Here is a 20877-nt window from a genome sequence, read left to right on the forward strand (position 1 = left end):
ATCCCTTTTTTGTTTTTTCATTTAAAACGAGACACAGAGCACAGCAGGTAACCGGGAAAGAAGAATATTTCAAGAACTTTATACATTAATTAATTAATCTGGGCCGATGGGAGTGCGTTAGCATCAGTAGTTGACTATATGCTGTTTAATATTCATTTATCTATGTACACAGCAATAATTAAGTTTTCGATTAATCGGTGCATTTGATGCAATACAGTTCGTGATATAGTTTAATCAAAGTAATTTTCGTGTTCAGAGTTGTAGGCACTGATATTTATTTTTCCACCGTATTTTGCTGTTGATTTAGTGAACGTGAAGTAGATGCAAAGTCAAAGTGTTTACCAGTTTTACCAGTAGATGACAGTATAAGTGTATTTAAACCATAGATTTAGTCATATTTACCGGTGCCTCTAGGTTATTGATACAGATGTATTTAATGCTGATTATTTCATCTGATATTTGATGTTCATGGTTAATTTGCATTAGTTGTATACATCATGTATTTACATGTTATATTTGTGTAATTTAAAGTAAGGGCTGAGTTGAGCGGACAGGGAGATACAATAGGACACAGAAGTGATGAGACTATTGGTTTTTTTTTTGGGTTTTTTAAAATCTTTTTTATTGAAAGACACGAGACAATATTAAGACAATACATAGACATAACAACAAGAGGATGACAAGAACAGTGGGATAAAAGCCAGCAAATATCATATAGTCAGTGTGTGTGTATGTGTGTATGTGTGCGTGTGTGTGTGTGTGTGTGTGTGTGTGAGAGAATGTCCTTGAGCCTTTTGAGATGGAGGAAAAAAAAATATATATATATATATATATATATATATATATATATAATAATAGTAATTAAAAAAACCAAACCAGAGTGAGAGTTTTTGTAGAGTGGCCAGTTTAATTCTTGGTGTTTTTATTTTTCCAGTAGAATTGAGTAATGATTGAGTCAAGCGACTTGAACCAGGAGTGGGTGGGTTGAGATGGTATTGTGAATAGGTAATTTATTTTAGGAAGTATTGTCATTTTAACTGTAGCTGTTCTGCGTATTCCCAAATACGTGATGGCACCTGTGCAGAAAGGGATAGGTGGTGTATGGGCTGCCCCATCCCAACTGTTACTATCTAATGGAAGGATGGATGATTTACTCCAGTTAATGGAGTAGTCTGAGATATTAGAGAATGCTTCCATGACTTTAATAGTTTCCTGTAGTGATGAGTAGGGGTTTTGTAGGAAGAGCAATATATCATCTGCATAGAGACTGATCTTGTGATGGGTGTTGAGTGTTTGAATTCCTTTTTATGTAGATGTTCTGACGAATAGCTGCAGCTAACGGTTCAATGAAAATGTTGAAAAGTGAGGGAGAGAGTGGGCATCCTTGCCTAGTCCCCCTGTGCAGTGTGAAGCTTTGTGAGGTTTGTCCATTAGTGATGACAGTGGCTGACGGTGAAGTACATAGAATTTAACCCAGTTAATCAATGATTCCCCAAAGCCAAATCTTTGTAATGTGCTTGTGAGAAATGTCCAGTTTACTCTGTCGAAGGCTTTTTCTGCATCCAAGGAGGCTATGATGGTACCAGTTTATTGTAATGATGAGTAATTGATTAAATTAAACAGTCTGCGTGTGTTAGTGGATGAATGTCTACCTTTGATAAAGCTGGTTTGATCTGGATGAATTATGGATGGAGTGACTTTGTCTAATCTGTGAGTTAATGTGAGTAATGTAAGTAGCTGTGGTTTGACAGTGCTTAAGTGTAAATGGACGCCCGGGAGAGTCTTCTGGTTTTGGGGTTTCTTTGCTACGTGGTCAACAGCCCGCTTGGTTTTACTTCCTATTTGCTGAGAGAGTTGTTGTTCAGTATCCCGACCAGATGTTTAAGTGTGATTTCATGCCGACTTCTTAAAGATTAAATTCCAAACCGTCGTCCTTTAAAGAAGACACTGCTCCATATCCATCGTGCCGTGAACATGTTTGTGCAGACACATTGCTGCACATCAGGAGATGTATATTATGAAATATGTGTGAACATGCATGCTGTCTCAGGCTCTGCAGTGCTTTTTACATCCAGCTGGCTCTGCAGTCTGTGAACCGCAGTGTGATCTCGCTACATGCAGCGCGCCCACCCAGGATAACCCCGGTGCACATTAGACTCCTCAGCAGATACGATGACTGCCGCTCTTTGTGTGCTACATGTCTGGTGTCCTCCACACTTGGCCTTAAACTCGCTGAATGGACTCCATGTGTGATGATGATAACTGTTTTGGAGTTGAGTCCCTACTTGTGTGTCGGATTTATTAATTTGCCTGATTCTTTATTTCACTGCAGCGAGCAGAAGGGGGATGTCTTTCCTCTTCTTAACATGTTGTTCATTTGTTTAGCGGTAGCTACGCTGTACTACACACTTTAATTTGTTTAGATCTTTTAGGAAATGTAGTCCGTTGCTTTATACATAAAGAAGCTTGGGGATACACAAGGGTGTTTGCTTTCAATAAGTCCAACATCACAAAAGTAATCCGCTACTATTTTGATAATCCATTAATAGTTTCAGCATCATCATTTTTCAAGCAAAAACTTCAATCTTTTGCCAGTTTCAGCTTCTCAAATGTGACGATTTGCTGTTTATCTCATTTCGTATAAATAATCATTAGTAGCATCTCAAGTTGCGGGACTAAACGTACATCTTTAAATTGCTGGTTTCATGTGACCAACAGTCGAAAAACCTAAAGATATTCAGTTTATTAGCAAATAAAATATTCACATTTGTAGAGCCACATAGCAGGTTGTATCATTGTTGAGTGACATTTTGATATGCTAACATTTACCCCCCCCCCCCCCCCCAATACATTCAGGTTTCCGAAACATTGTATTATGATTTAAACTTGATATGTCCCCCACTAATTCCCTGTTTTCTGTCTTGTCAGATAAACCATCATGATTCCCATCACAGAGCTCCGGTACTTTGCTGACAAGCAGCCAGCGTACCGCATCCTGAAGCCATGGTGGGACGTTTTCACCGACTACATCTCCATCGTCAGGCTGATGATCGCGGTGTTCGGCGGCACGCTGCAGGTCACGCAGGACAAGATGATCTGCCTGCCTTGCAAGTGGGTGGTCAACAGGTCCTGCGAGACCATGCCGGTCCCGAATGTGAGCGGCGCCGACGCGCCGGAACCCAAGGGGATTCAGTACGACCTCGACCATCACCGGTACAACTATGTCGACGCCGTCTGCTACGAGAACAAACTGCACTGGTTTGCCAAATATTTCCCCTATCTGGTGCTACTCCACACCCTTATCTTCTTGGCCTGCAGTAACTTCTGGTTCAAGTTCCCCCGCACAAGCTCTAAACTGGAGCACTTTGTCTCCATCCTCCTCAAGTGCTTTGACTCCCCGTGGACAACCAGGGCTTTGTCTGAGACGGTGGTGGAGGAGAGCGACCCCAAGCCTTTGGGGAAGATGAACGGCTCGACAGACAAGAAGGCCTCGTGTGTGAGCGAGGACGTTGAGGCTAGCGTGCCCATGCTCCAGCGAACAAAGTCCAGGATTGAACAAGGAATAATCGATCGCTCAGAAACTGGGGTTTTGGATAAAAAGGAAGGGGAGCAGGCCAAGGCTCTTTTTGAGAAGGTGAAGAAGTTCAGGATCCACGTAGAGGAGGGTGACATCGTGTACCGTCTTTACATATGTCAGACCATCATCAAAGTAATCAATTTCATACTGATAATCAGCTACACAGCCTACTATGTACGCTACATCAGGTTCAGTGTGGTGTGCACGGTGAACATTCAGAAACTTACAGGGTACAGCACGTTCTATTGTGCTCACCCGTTAGCAACTCTTTTCAAGATTTTGGCGTGTTTCTACATCAGCCTGGTGGTGGTTTACGGTCTCATCTGCATGTACACTCTTTGTTGGATGGTCAGCCATTCCCTCAAACGATACTCCTTCGAATCGATCCATGAGGAAAGCAGCTACAGCGACATCCCCGACCTGAAGAACGACTTTGCCTTCATGCTCCACATGATCGATCAGTACGACCCTCTGTACTCCAAGCGCTTCGCTGTGTTCCTGTCCGAGGTGAGCGAGAACAAGCTGCGGCAGCTGAACCTGAACAACGAGTGGACGCTGGGGAAGCTGAGGCAGCGCATCACCAAGAACTCGCAGGAAAAGCTGGAGCTGCATCTGTTCTTGCTCAGCGGGATCCCGGACACGGTGTTTGACCTGGTCGAGCTGGAAGTGCTCAAGCTGGAGCTCATCCCCGACGTGACCATCCTGAGGGAGATGTGGCTCTACCACACGCCGGCTAAAATTGAGGCGCCAGCTCTCGCTTTCCTGAGAGAGAACCTGAAGTCTCTCCACGTCAAGTTCACGGACATCAAGAAGATCCCGCTGTGGATCTACAGCCTGAAGAACCTCAGCGAGCTGCACCTGACCGGGAACCTGAGCGCCGAGAATAACCGCTACATCGTCATCGACGGGCTCCGGGAGCTCAAGAGGCTCAAGGTGCTCCGTCTGAAAAGCAACCTGACCAAGTTGCCACAGGTGGTGACGGATGTGGGTGTGCACCTCCAGAAGCTCTCCATCAACAACGAGGGCACCAAGCTGATGGTGCTCAACAGCCTGAAGAAGATGGTCAACCTGACGGAGCTCGAGCTCGTTCGCTGCGACCTCGAACGCATTCCGCACTCCATCTACAGTTTGTACAACCTGGAGGAGATCGACCTGAAGGACAACAACCTGAAGACGATCAAGGAGATCATCAGCTTCCATCACCTGCACCGGCTCGTGTGCCTGAAGCTGTGGTACAACCAGATCGCCTACATCCCCATGCAGATCGGAATGCTCACCAACATGGAGAGGCTGTATCTGAACTGCAACAAGATAGAGAGAATGCCCAGTCAGCTGTTCTTCTGCCGCAAGCTGCGCTTCTTGGACCTGAGTCACAACAACCTGACCAGCATCCACGCCGACGTGGGCTTCCTCCAGAACCTGCAGTACTTTGCTGTGACGGCAAACCGGGTGAGAGGAAAACAAATCCATTAAATCTGAACCCTCATTCTCATTTCCTTTGTTCTTAGAGAGGTCATCCATCTCCGCCAATATATTCTACAGTCATGTGTGAATAACATTCGCTCAAAGGCCAGATAAAAATTCACTAAAACCACAAATGTCAACTTGCTGGTGATGCTAGAGGAGTAAGGGCTGCATGAAGAGAGCACACGCACAACAGGCACACAACATCACTTAACCTCTGTTATTGTTGTGAAAAAATGTGATGTAGTTGTCTTTCACACTTAGAGCAGGTTTAAGAATGAAACAGAAGCTCTCAGAGGCGTATAGTTAAATCAAAGCAATAGATTTATTTATCAACAGAGTTATGAGTTATTCAGCCCAGCCATCAAACAAGCTTGGGTGCTAATGGATGAACTTCGCAGAGATTCACCATGAGACACGCTTAAACACATCAGCGTGAAACTTAATATAGGGGTTCCACCCCTTGATACACATTGGCCAAAGTCAAAGATGCAGGCGTGGCACGTTTGTACGTTATGGCGCCTGGATGGAGGCCGTGGATGTCCATCCACCTTGGCCCCTCCCAGTAGGCGTTGGTTTCCATCAGTGTGAGTGAGATTTTGAGGCGAGAGGTCCTAAGAAAGAGTGTGTATGAAGAGCCGGGCTCAGCTTGGGCGGTGTTGTCTCACTGTCTCATTGTCTCTTTCTTATCTTCTCTAAGGATGGCGTCCTGTTCCTTGTGTCGCAGTTAAATCAGTGACCTTTCTCCTGCTTCTCTCTGGCCTTAGTGTGTGCTGTGAGCACTGTATAAGTGGTTAATAGAGCTGCATAAGCTAATGGTTATTTAAAACTACAAATATGCTAGTGATTAATTAAACTGTATATAAGTCAATTGCTACTTAAAGCTGCATATAAGCTAGCTGTTAATTAAACTGTATATAAGCTAATATAAGCTAATTTTCTCAACAAATCCCTCTCTTGACGTCTGAAGGACGTCACTTTCTTTACCTTTCTGCCCTGTTCACACGCTGGTGTCTGCCTCTGCCTCTCCTGACCCTACCAGGCTGTTCTGCTCTTCCCATACTGGGTAAGCTCCATAAGGAGGGGGTGGTAATGGTTCCTTGGAGAGGGCAGTGGTGATAGGACGGCCAACCAAAGAACGAATACAGGGTATTATACAACATCCACATGAGACCAGTATTGCAATGAACACTCCCGCTGACACTGCTATTGACAAGATCAGGTGCTTCCATTTTCCAAACATGTTTTCCATCCAATTTCCAAATGGATTGTTCACACCCGATGCTTCCTGCATTTCTTTTGACAGTGCCCTCAGACTATTCAGTGCTTTTGTGACTGAACCGTCCGGCGCAGTATTGTTGGGGATGTTAGTGCAACACAGATCTCCAAACATTGAGCAAAAGCTCCAAAGCCATTTTGTTTTGCATAGAAATCAAAGAAGTGGGGCCAGCTGCTCAGCCAGACCCTCTATTGCATCCCTAGTATGATTAGCCAAACGAAGAACATTGTAATGCACATAATTGATACGATCAACATTTTTATTCACAGTTATCCATGGAATAATACTTGCGATACTCTCAAAACCTACTGCAATTTAATATACCAATTTGTATTGATTAGGCACTCCTCTGGTTCACTCCGATAGCATCTATGTAGGTTGGACCTCTGTCCAGGCTGAACTCAGCTCCAGCTGCTCTTTTAGCTAAGATATGTCTGCGTCTGCGTTGGGTCAGGTTTTGTACTTTAAATATGGATGCCAGAGTAGTGCAATTTGGTGGAGTAGCCATTTTAGTCATATTTGTCATGCATGCGTATCCTGTTGGGTCAGATTCAGGATATAGTGGTGCTGGTTCGGTGAACCTAGCTGGTCTAGCTGCAGCACAAGCTATACAGCCACCCATTTTGTTTTTATAGCATTATCAACAATTCAATTTAACCAAACATTGTCGTTTCCATGTCCTGTAGCTAATTGGATCACCTGTTGGTGGTTGCTGAAAAGTCAAATTACAAATTACAAAACAAATTATGCATTTTGCGTCAGATTACCTCGGACCTCTGCTAGAGGTCTGGACGACTCAGATGCTGGGGCACAGTGTGACAGGTGGTGCCAAGGTGCTCCTGCTTTACCTATGACTTGGACCGAGTGTGAAGTAACCTCCTTCACTTCGTACGGCCCTGTCCACCTGGGGTCAGTCCACTTTCTCTTATGAACTTTGACCCTGACCCAGTCACCCTCTCGGATGAGATTTTTACCTTTTCCTGGTCAGCTGCACTGGTTCGCTGGACCTGTTTGGAGAGAGCCTCCGTGAGAATGATTAATGCAGTCACATATGCCTTCATTTCAACTTGCTGCACATCTAAGTATATGTACATCTATGTATCTATGTATATCTATGTATATGACTACCGTCTCTTGGAGGACCAGGCATTTGCCTCCCTGTCATTAACTCATGTGGTGAAAGATGCGTCTTATTTCCTTTTGCGCTCCTCACTGCCATTAGAGCTAATGGTAAAATTTCAACCCATGTCAGCTTTGATGCTACACATGTTTTCGCTATTTTCGATTTTAGCGTCTGATTTGCCCTCTCTACCAGTCCTTGTGACTGTGGATGATACACTGATCCAGATCTACTTCCTGCAAATGCTTATTACTGAAATGTGAACCATTATCGGAGTATCAGCTCTGTCTGCAGCCACTTCACTACTGTCTGTGCGTCTTCTCTTTTAGTTGGGATTGCCTCCACCCACTTTGAGAATCTGTCCACCATTACCAAGATGAGTAAAGTCCATGCTGATGTCTTGGAAGCAGGCTGATGGTACAGGATAAGAGCCCATAGGTGTTTTGTACGGTTTCTTCACATTATGATCTCCACAGGTGGTGCATTCGTCGCAGAAGAGGCACAGTGCTTGCATTCTTTGCAATGTTCCTTTCTTTCCTTCGTGCGTGCCTCTGATATCAGTGAGACACACAATTCTGCTGGTGCTACCACTTTGCCATCATGGGATCTACAAAGTCCACTTTCTCCTGTTGTTGCTCCTCTTCTTTACCATTCGGACCATTCGTATGGTCCAGCCTTCTTCTGTATCTCAATCAGTGTTTCTTCAGTGATTTCTGGTTCTTGTATGGCTGTTTTCAGAACCATCTGTTTTGGTCTGTATCCTCTTCTTCTTTAGCAGCTTCATCTGCCATGTCGTTTCCTGCAGCTATTCTGGTCCTTGTTGTAGTGATGACGCCATATTGATTCCTCCTGTTTCATAGACAATATGTGCTCTTGTGCATTCTTTTTGAATTTTCGATTTTCTTGCAGCTCCGAATGTGAATTTCTTTGCTTAGGAGGATTCTTTGATGCAGCCCCTTTTTTCTGATACAAAACTGCATTAACATCCCTCTTTTTGTTCAGAAACCTCTAGGTGCAAAGGGAGTTAATAGTCAATTCTTGAAGTGCCGATGCATGTGACAGAGTCTACGTGAGAATGGTGAACACATCTTCTGTTTCTTGTGTTCAAACTAAAGGGGCTGAGGTGTTTCATGATGGAGGATGCTTTGTCTGTGGGCTGTGGGCTGTGGGTTGTAACTGGATATGACGCAGGTATTGTGGCTAATAGTTGCAGCAGTGTCTCTGTTGTTGCCAGGTATGTGAAAGATATTGCTGTTCAGCGTGATTCTGGCTTCTTGGATGCTGATTGCCTGTCTCTCTCTGATAGTTTCCTCTTCTTCCATGTGGTGAGCCTTGTTGTTGTTGACCACGCGTGCGGCAGTCTCGTGAATAGTGACCAGGTTTTCCACAGTTGTAGCAGTAGAAAGTTCGTCCGTGCTGCTTCTTTTTGTCTTTAGCAGGCATTTGAGCCAGCTGTCTCATTAGTGACACTTTTAGTGCTTCGAGCTCCATATCTGTTCTTTCCACAGCAGCTCTGTATTCATCATAAGTGTGTTCTTCGCTTATTTGTTGCAGCTTCTCTTCAGTGAGAGGACAGTTCAGCAGTTCTCCATCCCAAATGTCTTTATCTTTCCATCTCTTTATCATTCTTTTGTACGCTTGTTGTTCCACCGGCCAATGTTTGATTCTTCCATTCATCCTGCTCTGATCCTGGACATCATTCTCCAAGTTGCACAGACAAGAGGTGTATTTCGCAGCCATGACGTCTCTCTCTGCAACAATCAATAGAAAGTCTGAAATCAGTATTCCCAAATGTCCACACGATGGAGCCAAAGCTCCTATCCACTGTTCCTGTTGCAGTTCTTGGAGTGGCCACAGTTTTTTCTTCCCAGGTTGTGAAGTGCCAGCAGAGGGAGCCAAACCTCCTCTTATGCCTTCAATTGACATGTTTGCTCTCTGAATTCACACTGGCCCACGTTCACAACCTTGCTTTCTCTGGAATGTGTGTGTGTGAAATGATGATCTATTTTATTATTAACACTTAGGGTGAAGAAGACGAAAACAGTAATGTTCTAAACATATTTCGAAGTCTCTGTGTGGATAGATAAGCAGAACACTCTGTTCCTGCGTTAAGATGGCAGTTTTCTGCCCTAATCTGATGGGTTTAGCAAGCGTGACTTTCAGGGTTACTGTTATCTGTTCCTGTCGTACGAAAGGATGACGGAGTGCTCCTCTCGGCGTTTTAAACCTTCATACAGTGACCTCACAACTCCGCAATATAAGCATTACAAGTATAACGCATATTATTTAACAGTGTATGAATATATATTATTTACAAATCTGCCTATATATCCCTGCTAGGTGTGAAATGCTATGTTTTGATTACTCAAGCAATGGCTTGTAACTAAATAGTTTATAAGGCAGAGAGAGACAACCTTGCCCCCACCTTTTTAAATATCTTCCGCTAACTGTCTTTGTAAGTGGACACAAAGCAAGGCCGCATCTGTGTTTTTCTTATCAGGAATGCTCTTTCCTCCCTTATTTTCCCACCAGCGTTTGTCTGACTAAATGAATAGAAGTTTTGTAGCAGCTTTTAACCTTGTACATTCCTAATTTTTAGCGACTGTCTGGCTGGAAGAATAGAAGCTGTGTATCGGCTTTAAAACTATTTTTTCTGGTTGCATGAGTGACTGCTGTGTTTCCGCATTAGACTTTGCTAACAGTCCCTGGGGAACCCAATTTTCCAATAAATTTAACTACGCCAGTAAAACTGACACTTATATTAACCCTCAGCTGTCTCTCAGCATATTCTAGTGATTTATGTGTGTGTGTGAATGTAACAGTTGTGTATAATGTGTGTTTTTCCTGCTCTAGACACCAAACTTTGAAACAACGCACGAACATGTTGCCACACATCTCAAAACCTCAGCATATGATGTGATAAGCACACGGACATCTGAAACAACTTGACTGTAGCTTTCAGCTCTCTCTCTCTCATATGTACGCTTCAAACATTCACTTTCATTCAAACAAAATTGCAACACACTGCCATTTTTAAATGCGCACAGATCACAAATACGGTAAAGGAATATCTTTAGAAATACAGTCAAACAAATAAACAAAAATTAAAACGTACAGCTCAGCGGCTCAGCTGTCAGCTCGCTCATGTATGCCAAATAGTTCCACTCATTCAAACAAACGTGAATCAATCCGTCACAACACGGTCTCAGAATGAAGTGAAGAGTTTTACAAACGCTGTTAAATGATGAACAAAAGTGAAAACGTACAGCTCAGCAAATAGTCACACGCATTCATACTAAATAATCAAAGTCACACGCTGCCGTCTCTTTAAGCATAAATCAGTCACAAGCTCTTTTTTACACACTCATCACATTCCATCAGCAAGTTTCTTTTTTCTCAAACTAAACAAACAGACACCTCTTGGCCCGCACAAATGACAAACTGCTTCTCAGCAAACAAACACAGTACGGTCTAGAAGGAAATTAATATCTTTACAAATGCAGTGAAACAATGAACACACAGAACATACACGGCTGTCTCTTTAAATATAAATCAGTCAGAAGCGCAGAAAACAGCTCTTTTTCTTTTAGACACACTATTTTATATTCCAACAGCAATTTCTTTTTCTCAACCTCATCAAACAGACTGTGTACCGCTGACCTCTCGACCACGATACAAATGAAAAACAAATGCTTTTTCAGCAAACAATCAGTCAAATTATAATCAATTCTGTCCCTATCCTACACACATATCAAAGAGCGCTGCTCTTTAATACATCACACGGCCGCTGCTTATTGTCAAAAACAATGTTACAGCCGGGATCCGATCCCGGGCCTACCGCGTCGAAGACCGTTATTTTAACCACTACTCCATCAGGGTAGCACGTCTACAATACAATTTAACTGCTTTTTATCCTAGGTCATCTCTGGACCTGTACACGTTCTGGCCATTTTCATTAATCTCGTCCGTCATTAACAACACACCGATATAATCAACTTCTGTGCTCTCGTCCAGAAACTCCGTCGAGGAAACTCTAAGCAGAGTAACATTATTTTTCACTGGATCGCTACTCACGAGTTAATGTCCGAAGACTCGATGCTCTTAATACGGGAATTCCGCAGTCACTTTTTCTCAATACAGTTTATCAATGACATCAATAACATATACATATATCCCCGTCATGTTATGCAATTTCTTCGTAGCCCAAAACGTCTTATAATTACGTTAAAGATTACGCTTTATTTGTGGCAGGAATTTGAGCGCTCAATGCGAGGCGCGTGACCGCGACAGAAGAGGCGCGCGACCGCGTCTCACACTACTTCACTCTACGCTGCCACAAAAAACATCATTTTTCGCCTTTTATCTAACGTCTTCTGCTGGACTCATTCACGCATATGTACAAGCATGCATATGTACAAAAAACCCCAAATGCTGGGCTGAACAACCCTGCCGCTGTGTGATTGCTCTTTACAATACTTTTATGACTATGTAATACTTACAGTTCGGACAGTCGGATTTAATTTAGTTTTATGACTATAATACAATACGCAGAATTCAGTCAAATAGGCTTCTGCTCACCTTGTTAGTTGTGTCGACACTATCAGACTGTTCCCGAACTGCAGGCACGACCTGGTGGCAAATACCAGGGCTCCCAGCCTCCAGGGAGACTCGCAGTTTGTTTTCTGAAACACAGATAGAGAGGTCTGTTAACATTCCAACCCGAAGCTCCGTATCATATCTATCACGTCGGGGTCACCAAATTGTTGTGAAAAAATGTGATGTAGTTGTCTTTCACACTTAGAGCAGGTTTAAGAATGAAACAGAAGCTCTCAGAGGCGTATAGTTAAATCAAAGCAATAGATTTATTTATCAACAGAGTTATGAGTTATTCAGCCCAGCCATCAAACAAGCTTGGGTGCTAATGGATGAACTTCGCAGAGATTCACCATGAGACACGCTTAAACACATCAGCGTGAAACTTAATATAGGGGTTCCACCCCTTGATACACATTGGCCAAAGTCAAAGATGCAGGCGTGGCACGTTTGTACGTTATGGCGCCTGGATGGAGGCCGTGGATGTCCATCCACCTTGGCCCCTCCCAGTAGGCGTTGGTTTCCATCAGTGTGAGTGAGATTTTGAGGCGAGAGGTCCTAAGAAAGAGTGTGTATGAAGAGCCGGGCTCAGCTTGGGCGGTGTTGTCTCACTGTCTCATTGTCTCTTTCTTATCTTCTCTAAGGATGGCGTCCTGTTCCTTGTGTCGCAGTTAAATCAGTGACCTTTCTCCTGCTTCTCTCTGGCCTTAGTGTGTGCTGTGAGCACTGTATAAGTGGTTAATAGAGCTGCATAAGCTAATGGTTATTTAAAACTACAAATATGCTAGTGATTAATTAAACTGTATATAAGTCAATTGCTACTTAAAGCTGCATATAAGCTAGCTGTTAATTAAACTGTATATAAGCTAATATAAGCTAATTTTCTCAACATTATCCATGCACCTTTCAAGCTGCTGAAATACCAGTTCATCACACAGGTAATACTGTCAAATGTGGTGAAATGTGAACCTCTGATATGCTGACCTTTTGGGTTTACTGAGGTTGTGACCGTCAAGCTGATATTATTGAGAAAGGATTTCTTATAGAATTTGAAGCAAAATGTGAGCTCTCTCTCCTCTCCTGAGAGTGATGCAGACAAGGCTAACAGCTCAGTAGACTCCAATTAGAGGGAGGCGTGAGCGAGCCTCTCACCTACTCGGCGGATGGCTGTTACACTGTAAGAAAAGTCAGTGAATTTTACGGTGATAAACTGTTAAATCACAACAGTAAGAGACCGTAAATTGTAAATCGGTTATATTCAGTTTATCGGACAGTGAAACACCGTAAATACAAATATCAGCTAAAACAATAATTTGTGCATGTATTTCTTGTATAGAATACATTTTGTCACTGTTAAATGTACTACGCATTGTACTGATAACGGAAATACACCGTAATATGAAAAATAATCCATACCGTACATTTTGCACTCATTTCTTTTAAAACATACATTTGGTTACTGTTAAATGTACGGACCACTGTGCTGCCAACGGAGAAATAACACATTATACATTTAACAGGCAGCCTCGTATGTTTTGCATTTATTATTCGTATAAAATACATTTTGTCACTGTTAAATGTACTAAACATTGTACTGATAACGAAAATGCACCGTAATATGAAAAAAGATCCATACCGTGATTTTTGCATTCATTACTTTTAAGAAATACACTGTGTTACTGTTAAATGTACGGACCATTGCACTGCCAATGGAGGTAAAACGCATCATACATTAAACAGCCGGCCCCGTATTTTTTGCATTTATTATTCGTAAAATAGTCGGTATCTCACTGTTAAATGTACTAAACATTGTACTGTAACGGAAATACACCGTAATATGAACAAAAATCCATACCGTGATTTTTGCATTCATTACTTTTAAATATTACATTGTGTTACTGTTAAATGTACGGACCATTGCACTGCCAATGGAGGTAAAATTCACAATACATTCAACTGCCAGCCCCGTAGTTTTTGCATTTATCGTTCGTAATATATGCAGTTTGTCACAGTTAAATGTACTAAGCATTGTACTTGTAACGGAATTACACTGTAATATGAACACAAATCCATACCGTGATTTTTGCATTCATTACTTTTAAAAAATACATTTGGTTACTGTTAAATGTACGGACCATTGCCCTGATAATGGAGGTAAAATGCATCATACATTCAACTGCCAGCCCCGTAGTTTTTGCATCTATTATTCGTAGAATATGCAGTTTGTCATTGTTAAATGTACTAAACATTGTACTGGTAACGGAAATACACCGTAATATGAACAAAAATCCTGACCGTGATTTTTGCATTCATTACTTTTAAAGAATACATTGTGTTACTGTTAAATGTACGGACCATTGCACTGCCAATTGAGGTAAAATTCACAATACATTCAACTGCCAGCCCCGTAGTTTTTCCATCTATCATTCGTAAAATATGCAGTTTGTCACAGTTAAATGTACTAAACATTGTACTTGTAACGGAATTACACTGTAATATGAACACAAATCCATACCGTGATTTTTGCATTCATTACTTTTAAGAAATACAGCCAGCCCCGTATTTTTTTCATTTATTGTTCGTAAAATATTCAGTTTGTTAAATGTACTAAACATTGTACTGGTAACAGAAATACACTGTAATATGAACAAAAATCCATACCGTGATTCTTGCATTTGAATGGGAAATTCCAAACACTTTTCCCATAGTGAACTATGGATTTTTTACCTAATTCAGCCTAAATACCCATAGAAAACAATGGGCTAGGACCCTGGAATTTTTACAGTCAATCGACCTTTGGCCAAAGATCAAGTGGTATGAAAATCAATGGGAAATTCCAAACACTTTTCCCATAGTGAACTAAGGATATTTGACCCAATTCAGCCTAAATACCCATAGAAAACAATGGCTAGGACCCTGACATTTTCACAGTCATTCCACCTTTGCCCACAGATTAAATGATGCGAATATCAGTTGGAAATTGATTGTTTATTTCACCTAACATCAAGGATTCTAACCCAATGGTACTTATGATCCGAAATGGCCTTTTCTCTCAATTTTTACTCTTTAAATCAAAGTAGAGATTTGAATCCTTTTCCTCCTTAAAGAGGGGCTAGTGAATATAAATTCCCCCAAATTCTGCGGCCGTAGATGCAAGCTAAGTGTTATGTGGGAGTTCGCAGGTAGGACCCAAACGCAAGACCACAGGAGACAGAAGTTTACTATGAACAGGTTTTATTTCGATTGGGTGAAGGTGTGGAGCCCGTGGTCCGACACCAGAGTGGCAGAGCGACGGTGTGAGGCCCGTGGCTCGACACCGGAGGGCTGGCAGCTTGACGGCGAGAGTAGTCCGTGTCACACAAGGAGGGCAGCGCGGCGGAGTGTAATCCGTACACACAAGGCGGGCAGAGGACGCCACGGGGTTGACGCGGGTGAAAGACGGTACGACCTGACAACCCCAGACTGCAGGGCCAGAGCTTATGTAGTGCCAGCAGCCTCATTAGTGGGCCCTGAGTCTGGTGTGTCAGGCAGCAGGAGGTGATCAGCTGGAGTGTCCTCAGCTGTGCACACTCAAGGGTGTGGCCATGGGAGGCGTCAGGTCAGACAGGGATCCTGGATCCTGACACTAAGGTCCCCAAACACAGCCCCAAAGGTCAAAATTGAGGCATATTGCCTTATCTTTCGGCCTGTTTTTGGAAAGTGAGAAACGGCCCATTAAATCTGAGAGAAAGGTTGAAACTGCCTGAATTTTGCATAAATCATTCCCCTGTGATAACATGATGCAGGATCTAAAGCAAGATCTCTGCAGACCCTTGGGAAAGCTAACTTCTGTTAGCAGCATGCTAATGACTTGAATCCAATTGAGCCTTAAAGAGGGTCCTCTTTTGTCCATCATATGTGAATATTAGGACAACAAGCCATTTCCAAGTTTTTTCAAATGCACCCAACAGAGATGATTCGAACCAGATGGCACTTATTTTCCCAAATGGCCGAAAGCCAGTTTTCACCAGTCTTTTCTCTAACTTTTTATACTTTAAATCAGGGTAGAGATTTGACTCATTTTCTCCTTGGGAAACCCTCATCACCATTACCTACCTATAATCTGGACTTCGTAGCTGCAAGTTAAGGTCCCCAAAAACAGCCCCAAAGGGCTTAATTGATGCCTTAGTCCCTTATATGAGTGGATTTTTTGACATATGCAAGAATTGCCATAATCTCTCAAATATGGGTCCCAGAACCCACAGATTAGCGAGCAGCATGTCCAGCGGCGTTGGCAGACCTACAGAGCGGCCCCGTCTGAAGTCACGTTAACCTAATTCATGATATAGATTAGACCGGACCGTGTACGTTTTAGTGATCTGTTTTACCGTTAATTCGGAAAAACCAAAATACGGAAATACCATGGTATTCTGGTTTTTCGTTTCAAACCAAGAACGGGAAAACGGAAATGGGCGGTCGTATTTCCGTTTTTCGTTCTGAATTCAAAAATGGAAAAACCAAGAACCAAAGTCAAATAAGGTCCGTGTACGTTTTAGTCATCTGTTTTACCGTTCAGTCAAAAAATACGGAAATACGGAAATGCCATGGTATTCTCGTTTTTCGTTTTTGCAAATCCCTTTTTTGTTTTTTCATTTAAAACGAGACAGAGCACAGCAGGTAACCGGGAAAGAAGAATATTTCAAGAACTTTATACATTAATTAATTAATCTGGGCCGATGGGAGTGCCTTAGCATCAGTAGTTGACTATATGCTGTTTAATATTCATTTATCTATGTACACAGCAATAATTAAGTTTTCGATTAATCGGTGCATTTGATGCAATACAGTTTGTGATATAGTTTAATCAAAGTAATTTTCGTGTTCAGAGTTGTAGGCACTGATATTTATTTTTCAGCCGACGCGCCGGAACCCAAGGGGATTCAGTACGACCTCGACCATCACCGGTACAACTATGTCGACGCCGTCTGCTACGAGAACAAACTGCACTGGTTTGCCAAATATTTCCCCTATCTGGTGCTACTCCACACCCTTATCTTCTTGGCCTGCAGTAACTTCTGGTTCAAGTTCCCCCGCACAAGCTCTAAACTGGAGCACTTTGTCTCCATCCTCCTCAAGTGCTTTGACTCCCCGTGGACAACCAGGGCTTTGTCTGAGACGGTGGTGGAGGAGAGCGACCCCAAGCCTTTGGGGAAGATGAACGGCTCGACAGACAAGAAGGCCTCGTGTGTGAGCGAGGACGTTGAGGCTAGCGTGCCCATGCTCCAGCGAACAAAGTCCAGGATTGAACAAGGAATAATCGATCGCTCAGAAACTGGGGTTTTGGATAAAAAGGAAGGGGAGCAGGCCAAGGCTCTTTTTGAGAAGGTGAAGAAGTTCAGGATCCACGTAGAGGAGGGTGACATCGTGTACCGTCTTTACATATGTCAGACCATCATCAAAGTAATCAATTTCATACTGATAATCAGCTACACAGCCTACTATGTACGCTACATCAGGTTCAGTGTGGTGTGCACGGTGAACATTCAGAAACTTACAGGGTACAGCACGTTCTATTGTGCTCACCCGTTAGCAACTCTTTTCAAGATTTTGGCGTGTTTCTACATCAGCCTGGTGGTGGTTTATGGTCTCATCTGCATGTACACTCTGATCTGTTTTACCGTTAATTCGGAAAAACCAAAATACGGAAATACCATGGTATTCTGGTTTTTCGTTTCAAACCAAGAACGGGAAAACGGAAATGGGCGGTCGTATTTCCGTTTTTCGTTCTGAATTCAAAAATGGAAAAACCAAGAACCAAAGTCAAATAAGGTCCGTGTACGTTTTAGTCATCTGTTTTACCGTTCAGTCAAAAAATACGGAAATACGGAAATGCCATGGTATTCTCGTTTTTCATTTTTGCAAATCCCTTTTTTGTTTTTTCATTTAAAACGAGACACAGAGCACAGCAGGTAACCGGGAAAGAAGAATATTTCAAGAACTTTATACATTAATTAATTAATCTGGGCCGATGGGAGTGCGTTAGCATCAGTAGTTGACTATATGCTGTTTAATATTCATTTATCTATGTACACAGCAATAATTAAGTTTTCGATTAATCGGTGCATTTGATGCAATACAGTTCGTGATATAGTTTAATCAAAGTAATTTTCGTGTTCAGAGTTGTAGGCACTGATATTTATTTTTCCACCGTATTTTGCTGTTGATTTAGTGAACGTGAAGTAGATGCAAAGTCAAAGTGTTTACCAGTTTTACCAGTAGATGACAGTATAAGTGTATTTAAACCATAGATTTAGTCATATTTACCGGTGCCTCTAGGTTATTGATACAGATGTATTTAATGCTGATTATTTCATCTGATATTTGATGTTCATGGTTAATTTGCATTAGTTGTATACATCATGTATTTACATGTTATATTTGTGTAATTTAAAGTAAGGGCTGAGTTGAGCGGACAGGGAGATACAATAGGACACAGAAGTGATGAGACTATTGGTTTTTTTTTGGGGTTTTTTAAAATCTTTTTTATTGAAAGACACGAGACAATATTAAGACAATACATAGACATAACAACAAGAGGATGACAAGAACAGTGGGATAAAAGCCAGCAAATATCATATAGTCAGTGTGTGTGTATGTGTGTATGTGTGCGTGTGTGTGTGTGTGTGTGTGTGTGTGAGAGAATGTCCTTGAGCCTTTTGAGATGGAGGAAAAAAAAAAAAAAAATATATATATATATATATATATATATATATAATAATAGTAATTAAAAAAACCAAACCAGAGTGAGAGTTTTTGTAGAGTGGCCAGTTTAATTCTTGGTGTTTTTATTTTTCCAGTAGAATTGAGTAATGATTGAGTCAAGCGACTTGAACCAGGAGTGGGTGGGTTGAGATGGTATTGTGAATAGGTAATTTATTTTAGGAAGTATTGTCATTTTAACTGTAGCTGTTCTGCGTATTCCCAAATACGTGATGGCACCTGTGCAGAAAGGGATAGGTGGTGTATGGGCTGCCCCATCCCAACTGTTACTATCTAATGGAAGGATGGATGATTTACTCCAGTTAATGGAGTAGTCTGAGATATTAGAGAATGCTTCCATGACTTTAATAGTTTCCTGTAGTGATGAGTAGGGGTTTTGTAGGAAGAGCAATATATCATCTGCATAGAGACTGATCTTGTGATGGGTGTTGAGTGTTTGAATTCCTTTTTATGTAGATGTTCTGACGAATAGCTGCAGCTAACGGTTCAATGAAAATGTTGAAAAGTGAGGGAGAGAGTGGGCATCCTTGCCTAGTCCCCCTGTGCAGTGTGAAGCTTTGTGAGGTTTGTCCATTAGTGATGACAGTGGCTGACGGTGAAGTACATAGAATTTAACCCAGTTAATCAATGATTCCCCAAAGCCAAATCTTTGTAATGTGCTTGTGAGAAATGTCCAGTTTACTCTGTCGAAGGCTTTTTCTGCATCCAAGGAGGCTATGATGGTACCAGTTTGTTGTAATGATGAGTAATTGATTAAATTAAACAGTCTGCGTGTGTTAGTGGATGAATGTCTACCTTTGATAAAGCCGGTTTGATCTGGATGAATTATGGATGGAGTGACTTTGTCTAATCTGTGAGTTAATGTGAGTAATGTAAGTAGCTGTGGTTTGACAGTGCTTAAGTGTAAATGGACGCCCGGGAGAGTCTTCTGGTTTTGGGGTTTCTTTGCTACGTGGTCAACAGCCCGCTTGGTTTTACTTCCTATTTGCTGAGAGAGTTGTTGTTCAGTATCCCGACCAGATGTTTAAGTGTGATTTCATGCCGACTTCTTAAAGATTAAATTCCAAACCGTCGTCCTTTAAAGAAGACACTGCTCCATATCCATCGTGCCGTGAACATGTTTGTGCAGACACATTGCTGCACATCAGGAGATGTATATTATGAAATATGTGTGAACATGCATGCTGTCTCAGGCTCTGCAGTGCTTTTTACATCCAGCTGGCTCTGCAGTCTGTGAACCGCAGTGTGATCTCGCTACATGCAGCGCGCCCACCCAGGATAACCCCGGTGCACATTAGACTCCTCAGCAGATACGATGACTGCCGCTCTTTGTGTGCTACATGTCTGGTGTCCTCCACACTTGGCCTTAAACTCGCTGAATGGACTCCATGTGTGATGATGATAACTGTTTTGGAGTTGAGTCCCTACTTGTGTGTCGGATTTATTAATTTGCCTGATTCTTTATTTCACTGCAGCGAGCAGAAGGGGGATGTCTTTCCTCTTCTTAACATGTTGTTCATTTGTTTAGCGGTAGCTACGCTGTACTACACACTTTAATTTGTTTAGATCTTTTAGGAAATGTAGTCCGTTGCTTTATACATAAAGAAGCTTGGGGATACACAAGGGTGTTTGCTTTCAATAAGTCCAACATCACAAAAGTAATCCGCTACTATTTTGATAATCCATTAATAGTTTCAGCATCATCATTTTTCAAGCAAAAACTTCAATCTTTTGCCAGTTTCAGCTTCTCAAATGTGACGATTTGCTGTTTATCTCATTTCGTATAAATAATCATTAGTAGCATCTCAAGTTGCGGGACTAAACGTACATCTTTAAATTGCTGGTTTCATGTGACCAACAGTCGAAAAACCTAAAGATATTCAGTTTATTAGCAAATAAAATATTCACATTTGTAGAGCCACATAGCAGGTTGTATCATTGTTGAGTGACATTTTGATATGCTAACATTTACCCCCCCCCCCCCCCCCCCCCAATACATTCAGGTTTCCGAAACATTGTATTATGATTTAAACTTGATATGTCCCCCACTAATTCCCTGTTTTCTGTCTTGTCAGATAAACCATC

The 20877-nt window shown here is 42.0% G+C and overlaps 2 protein-coding genes across 2 annotated transcripts in view; both read left to right on the forward strand.

The window, feature by feature from the left end:
* LOC306792338 (volume-regulated anion channel subunit LRRC8A-like) overlaps nt 1–2932 on the forward strand; it is a gene marked incomplete at both ends in the record, with an annotated part of 29297 nt that extends 26365 nt beyond the window's left edge. The window contains one exon of the mRNA XM_079289410.1: nt 2929–2932. Coding sequence (XP_079145536.1) covers nt 2929–2932 — 4 coding nt within the window. The remainder of the gene's footprint in view (nt 1–2928) is intronic.
* A 6-nt stretch (nt 2933–2938) lies between these two features.
* LOC306792339 (volume-regulated anion channel subunit LRRC8A-like) lies at nt 2939–5050 on the forward strand (the record flags this gene model as incomplete). Its single annotated transcript, XM_079289411.1, has 1 exon — nt 2939–5050. The coding sequence occupies one exon, from the start codon at nt 2939–2941 to the stop codon at nt 5048–5050; it is 2112 nt and encodes a 703-aa protein (XP_079145537.1).
* Nucleotides 5051–20877: the final 15827 nt, after the last annotated feature.

This window comes from Melanostigma gelatinosum (genome assembly GCF_949748355.1).
Source record: "Melanostigma gelatinosum genome assembly, chromosome: 18".
Classification (NCBI taxonomy): Eukaryota; Metazoa; Chordata; class Actinopteri; order Perciformes; family Zoarcidae; genus Melanostigma; species Melanostigma gelatinosum.